General features: G+C 49.9%; 1 protein-coding gene across 5 annotated transcripts in view; it reads left to right on the forward strand.

Annotated features, from left to right (window-relative positions):
• Nucleotides 1–2,611, forward strand: part of LAMC2 (laminin subunit gamma 2) — a 37,084-nt gene extending 34,473 nt beyond the window's left edge. For all 5 annotated transcript variants that reach the window (XM_067535134.1, XM_067535137.1, XM_067535138.1 and 2 more), the window contains one exon: nt 537–2,611. In XM_067535134.1, the coding sequence (XP_067391235.1) occupies nt 537–787 (251 nt within the window). In that variant the 3' untranslated portion in view covers nt 788–2,611. The remainder of the gene's footprint in view (nt 1–536) is intronic.
• Nucleotides 2,612–7,073: the final 4,462 nt, after the last annotated feature.

The following is a 7,073-nucleotide window of genomic DNA, read 5'->3' on the forward strand; positions in this document are numbered from 1 at the left end:
TCAGAGTGTGGACATGGCTACAGACAAAGAGCTATATGAATGTTTGCCACGTGAGCTCTGGGGCAGAGCCCAGGAATCGAATCCTGCTCTCCTGAGTCCCAGACCAGTGCATTCACCACAAGACCAGCCACTTTCTCTACCCCCAAGGCTGTGCCCCGTTGCTAGGGATATTGTTGGCTGCAGATCCAAACTTTCCTCCACCCCGCAGCAGCCTGGAGGAATTCAGTGGCTTATCACCTGTCAGTCATTGGCCTCAGAAAGGTAACATCCCTGAGCTGATGTTCCGAAGAACTTCACACAAGTGTAAAGAAACGAATTCCAAGTACTTCCCAGCTTCCTCTTTCTCTCGTTTTGTGCTGTTCCTTCATTCTGAGTCTTTGTCACGCTTTTTCAAAGCCATTTGGCCTCGGCAGGTTGAGAGCCGTGGGTAACTGTAGTTGGGGCGTGCGTGGGGCTAAGAGGCATGTACTTAGAAAGATCCAGTTCCCAGAGTCTGTTCATTGTTTCCTTTTCTTTATTTCCCTCCTCGGAAATAGACCAGCCTGGACCTGTGGATGAACAGGGACTGAGCCTGCTCGAACTCGACCTCAGCAAGGCCAGGACAAAGAACAGCCAATTGAAAGAGTGGATGGCAGAGCTGGAGAAAACAGCCAGTCTGCAGAGGCTCCGGGTCCAGGGTCTGGAGAGGAGCATTAATGAGATCCTGGCAGACATTAGGAACCTGGAGGAGATCCGCAACAACCTCCCCCTAGGCTGCTACAACACAAAACCCATTGAAAAGCCTTGAGACCCTTAGGAGAACGTGATGGACGGGTCTCTCATGCTGTGGCTTGGCCTGATGGGTTGGGGGAGGGATGGGAAAGCCAAGCTTGCCAGGACCAGCTGCATTTGGCTCTGCTGAGCTGAACACAGATCCCTCAGGCGCAGCTGGTCAGACTCGGTGTGTCAATGTGCTGACGTTTGCCTCAGGACGCTGCATTTTGATGCCAACCTCCACACAATATGCCTCGGAGCCAGGAAAGCCTTTTACTCTGGTATCCAAACGAACGTCCAGAAGCTGAACTCTGACTCCTGTGAATGTCTCTGTCCCTGACAAGGCCCAGACGCTTGCTGCTCTCCTCAAACGCTAGTGTCTCTCTTGTTGCCTTTCACCACCCACCCAACAGGGCGTTCGTTCCCCTCAGTGTATGGCCAGACCCTCTGCGAACCCAGCGAAGGGCAGGGGAGTGGAATGGAAGGATTGGACTCAGGCCATGGAGGTCGGGGTGATCTACTGCAGCACTGTCCTCACAGCCTTTCCAGTCTTGACCTGACTTTAGTGGTGTCTCTATGTCTGTTGTTGTGCTTTAGACATGTGCAGGGGGAGGACACAACTTGTGACCCTTTCATTAAAAGTGCGGGTCTTCCCCAGGGTATCTTAGCAAGGGGATTACTACTTAGACCAAGGAGAAGAAGGAAGAAATTTATTTTTGATGGCTTAAAAATTATCACACCGGGGGGTGAGAGGCTCAGTAACTGCTTAGATTGTTGATGAGAGAATTGCAAGGGGCCGAAAGTCCTTCCTGCCAGCCAGCCTCTCTTCCTGCTCCAGGGGGAGATTTCACACCCCTCTCTCCTCCCCCTTCTCATCCCATGCTTTTCATTCAGGAGGATCTCAAGGGATTAACTGCAGGGGATGACTTCATGATCAAAAGCTGAGGTTTGCAATATCTGGGTTCATTGAAGACATAGGTGCAAGCCCCAGGAGGGATGGCTCAGCCCTTCATTCTTCTGAGGTCAATCAAGTACCATGCAGTTTACTGTGTGTCATTCAGATGAGACCTTGAGAAGCAAATTCTTGTCTGCTCTGCATGGACATTAAAGATCCCCTGGCATTTTCTGTAGAGCAGTGGGTTTATCCTGGTGCCTTTGGACAAAATTACTGGAACCCAAGAGCTCAACTTACTCCTGTAGAGTGTTATCATATCAATTGCCCTATTAATCCCCACTCCCCCGCCCCCAAGACCTTAAATGTGTCTCCACTGCCAGTTTGAAAGAAGTTTGGTGCTGTCCCTGCCTTTCCCCCAACCAGACAATGTTTAATGTTTTACACAGAGCAGCCTTGAGTTAGAGTAATTGTGGCTGATTCTTAATTGACCATTCTCCTCTAAAACTGGAGGAACTAGAGACAAATTTCCTCCGCCGGTGGGTTTCCTGTGCATCCGATTCCATTTTGTTCCTCTCTCTCAGTGGAACAAGTCTCCTGGCCCTTGTGACCACTGGAGAATGGATCTGCTGGATCCTTGTCACCTCCCTTGTGCCCCATATAGCATGGCAGAATCAGTAACCCTTGTGCTCCAGAGGAGGTGCTGGCTTCTTTCCGGGGACAAACTCACCACTCATTTGCTCAGCTTCTCTGATAAAGTGCCACCTACGTGCTTCAAAATTAGCTGTTAAATAATCCTGTATGTTCTATTTTTATTTATAGTGAAACACACTAGCCTCTGGCTTGTTCTGCAATTTCTCCCTCTGCACAGTACAGGACAGATGTTATGGATCTGATTTTTTGTTTGTTTGCTTAAGTGCACTTTTTATTTGGAAAAAAAAAGTCAATAAATGACAAATTTTTGTGGCTGGATGTGGCTGTTTGTTTCTTCCATCTCTCCTTTTGGAGATGGTTTTCTCTGTGTCCAGCGGAGGTGAACTGACTGTTGGATAAAGGAGGCGGCAGCGTGGGTTAGTGGTTAGAGCAGAGGAGGCTGCGATATTGAGATGATGATGATACTTTACAGTATGTGTCTTCTCAGAGTGCTTTACAGTGATCGGTAATTACCATTATCCGTATTTGACAGATGGGGAAAGTGAGGAATGGAGTGATTAACTGACTGTCCCAGGGGATAGAACCCAGGAGTCCTGACTCTCAGTCCTGTTCTCTACCCTCTAGCTCCTCCGACTTCCATGGGGTGGATCATTCGTTAATAGAAAAAGTGTCTTCTGGAGACCTTCCCTCCCATTCATGATCCTACAGTGTCCCCCAGCCATTCCTTTCAAGGAAAAGTAGCAATAGAGGAACATTTAGTTGCTCTTCTGGTGGCTTTGGGAGGGGCCATCTTCACCTCTTCCTTATGTAGCAGCAGCTGCTAGTTTGGCTCCTTAGTCTGGTCCTTCTGCCTTGTTTCTAGCTGCTTTTATAGGCCTCCAGGCACTTCCTTGCAATAGGTTAACTTTGCTATCTTTAGAAGGAGGTGGAGCCAGCTCCCTACAGCCTGTGTGTGATTTAAGAGCCAAGGGTCTCAGATTCCAAATTGCAGCCTTGGACCGTGCTGCCTCCCTGATGAAAGTGGCTATAAAATAAGTGCAAAGTATTCCCTGTATTATAGAAGACAGCGGTCACAAAGAGGAGCTTGGAAGTTTCCCTAGCTGAAGCAGCAGTGAAACACTACAGTCTAATGGCATTATTTTTTATTACATAATTTAAACATCTTGCTCATAAAAGTGTGTGGGGGGGTTTCTTTTTCTTTTGGATTTTTTTGTCGATCACTTTTGGCAACAGCAATCCAAATCCAAACCCTTTCACAAAGGTAAAATTTGCAACATGGCAATGTCAACCCATTGTTTTTTTTTTTTTTCCTTTTAAAACATTTTTTTTAATTCATTCCAGTAAAGCAAAACTGTATCATTAAAATTGCAGGGTCAATAACCATCCTGCCCTCTTCCCCCATAATAGAAAAACCCATTCCTTGCCAACCCTTGTTGCATGGCTCAAGATGGAGGTGTGACTGCTTGTGTCAACCCAAGGATCATTTATAAACCAATTCCGACCATTTGACTGTCCACTCCAAAGTTATGCTGCACCCCATCCCCCCTACTGTGAGTTCTACTAAGCAGATAAATGGAGACATAGATAAGACTAGTAAGGCATAGTATATTCTTCATCCATACCACAATTGCTATGTTTCTAAGGCATGCCGTCCTATACTGGATGAGATAAAAAACTGGCCTGCTTCCCATCTCACACCCTTCGATCACCTGAAGGAGTGGGGAATTGAGACCTTTTTGACGCTTATAAACACTGTCTTAATTCCTTTTTCTTCATCTGCCCTCAGGTAAGAGCAATTGTCCTTCCTCTCACTTCAGGGGCGATTCACTCCTCTCTGGGTTTATTCCTTGGTTTTGTCTTGGTGTCTCGTTCTAGACATTGACTGTTTTAACTCCTCCAGCTTGGAGTTGAGAAGTACTGTTCTGTACTGGCCAAGGCGCTGTTGCTATCCTCTGAAATAACTTGTGTGACAGACAAAGCTTGTGAAAAACTGGCCACACACAAGGCAGTAAGCGCTGTTTGCCTAGAAGAGCTGAGCTACTGGCTGCATATAGGATGCACACAATCCCCCACACAATGACCCTGCCCCTTGAATCCACCTGCCATATGTGTGAGCAGGGGTCTCCAGGAAGATTACTGCTCATTCCAGGTTCCCACGTGCTACCGTGTCGAGCAGTGGGTGCTAGCTAGCAACATGAACTCCAGCTGGAGACATCCCTGAAGATCAGGTGACCATACACACGTTTCCTGCCTACTCTCAACATCCTTTTTGGATTCTGAGAGTTGTCTTTGGTGCCCCCTTGGAGTCCATGCTTTCCCCCACCTGGACATATACATTGCTGCCAGGAAGAGCAGAGAAATCAGAGCCTGGCAAAGCTCCTCACACCCTTTCCCATCCTTCCGCTTGTCACGGGAAAATTCAGTTCAACAGCGACGATTTCTGAACTAATCTTTTCAGGTGGGGGCAAAGGCTGGAAAGGGAAAGCTGGCTGGTGGTACCACTGATAATCCCATTGCCTTTTCCCTAGGACAGGAAAGGGCTGGTGGCCTGAGCCCAGGCTGGCACCTAGGGGTGCCTCGGTTCTGATCCATGCTCTGACACTGACCTTGGGCAAGTTATTTAACCCCTGGGCTGCTGACGTTCCCTCTGTGAAATGGGGGTGACAATACCTACCTGTGAGGACTGACTGGTGACTGTTTGTGAAGGGTGCTGAAACGCAGCGCATTTACAAATGCGAAGTATGTGATTCCTGCTGAGGAGCTGGCAGCAGTGGTTTGCCAGTACAGAGATGCCTCCCTGGCTTCTCTCAGTAACGAGCCGTAGCGAGTTCACAGCAAGCCAGGCGGCCCTGCAGAGCAGTGGGTCACCAAATCTAGTGCAGGGTCTTCTCTTTGAAGCTGCCACTGGAGCAGGTTGTGCTTCGGTGCAACCCTTTAAGGGCTTTTGCTGAAAGACTCCCTCTCCCCTGGGGGAACCGCAGTCCTCAGAGGGACACAAGCAGCCATTCTAGCGCCCTCCTGCTTTTCGTGGCACCTCGCTGGGGCTGCGGAGAAACCAGCGTGGCACGGCCTCGGTACAGGAATGCCATGGGGTTAAAACGTGGCTGGCTGGCACAAGCATAACAGGGAAGGAATGGCGGGTGCCTGAGAGCTAAAGACTCTGGATAAAAGGGTGAACTGGAGAAGTGGAAGGAGCAAAGCGTGGGGAGGGATGAAACCTAAGGCTGGGCTGTGCCTGCCTCTCCAACGGTGCAATGACTCCAGAGCACATGCTAGCCTAGGGATAGGAGCCTTCTGCAAGTCAGTGGTACCCGGCGCTGGAGCCTACTTGCCGGTGCCTGTATGAGACCTTTGCGCCTCTTAAACATCCCTGCTCTTTCCAACCCTCTCTCTGCATGTGTTGGGCTGTGTAAGTCTCCCTGGCACCTGTTCCCCTTGCCAGCATTTGGCCCAATGAGCTACCACCGCAGCCCGGACAGCGAAGCGCAAGAGTGGTTTGTCCCGAAAGAGTCATGCTGGAGAGGCGGCACAGCGCAAGGCCCAGAGCTGCCAGGGTGAATAGCCTCAACTCCCACAGTCTGGGAGTGAGATGGTGGCGGGGGCAGGAAGGCAGGCAGGAGGCGCTCCTACTAGCTTGTCAGGAAGAAGTGAGGTGCCAGCAAGCAGATCTTTGGGGTGGGGTTGGAGCGGAGGCGCCTGTGCCTGTAGAACAGACAAGATTCCCTGAGAGCTATGCTCTAACCACCTGCATCCACGTAAGGCAGATTTGATCAGGGTTTAGCTATGACAGCAGTGCTCAGGGCCCCCACATGGGGGGGGGAAGGGTACACTTTACCGGGGCCTGGAGGCCTGGGGGTCCTGGCCCAGGCTGCAACCCCCATTACCGTGAGGAAAAAACTGAGGTTAAATTGTAGCTCATGCCTGAGGAGATGTATAGAAACTTATTTCCCTGTAGCTATGTAGCTATTGTCCAAATCTTGGAGATTTGTAACACAGGAGGGGGCCTGTGTTGTTAGTTCGTACTGGGCCTGAAAAAATTATGCTTGGGTCCTGGCAGCACCATCGCTGCCAATGAATTCATCAGCCCCTTTTGACAGCTCACTGTAATCCCTGCTGAGACATCTGTTCCTCCCTGCACAGCAGCATGTGCTGTCTATGAATCAGACAGAAGCGGTATTGATGGTTGGTAAATATCAGTGAGCCACTTACAGAGCCGACGACCCCGTCAGCAGCCCATGGCATCATGTTGCGGAAGGGGCCTGGACGCTACCAAACCGAACGCTGAGGTGCGGGAGAACCACGACCTGCAGCTTTCGGTTGTTGTTTTCTGTTGAGAGGGCTGCGTTGCCATGATCTAGTCGGGTATGACAGGCTCCTTTCCGGGATCTGTGTCTGGTAGCCCTCCAATGTGATGCAAACACAGCATGGCCGCTTACGGGACAGCCGTGAGTGACCAGGTTCATTTGCAGTGAAGGTTAAAGGAGGTCCCGCCAAATGAATAATAATCTACTGCAGAAGCATGTGTGGCCTGGCTGAGGTGTGCTGCCCCCCACCACTGCTTTGGGAGCCTTAGCTTCAGAAACACCATTTCAGATTTTTCACAGTTCTTTTAAACTTCAAAGCGAACCTGTCCCATCATGAGTTGAGCAATCCAGCTAGCCCAAGTCTGGGCATTGAGCCAAGTCTGGGCTGGGTTCTCCCACTGCCAAGCATGAGTCAGTCTGAAGTAGGGCATCATGTCGAGAGGCCAAGGGGCTCACACTAAAACTATTAA

This window comes from Emydura macquarii, unplaced genomic scaffold (assembly GCF_026122565.2).
Source record: "Emydura macquarii macquarii isolate MOO-44397 ecotype Brisbane River unplaced genomic scaffold, CSIRO-AGI_Emac_v2 contig_3477, whole genome shotgun sequence".
Classification (NCBI taxonomy): Eukaryota; Metazoa; Chordata; order Testudines; family Chelidae; genus Emydura; species Emydura macquarii.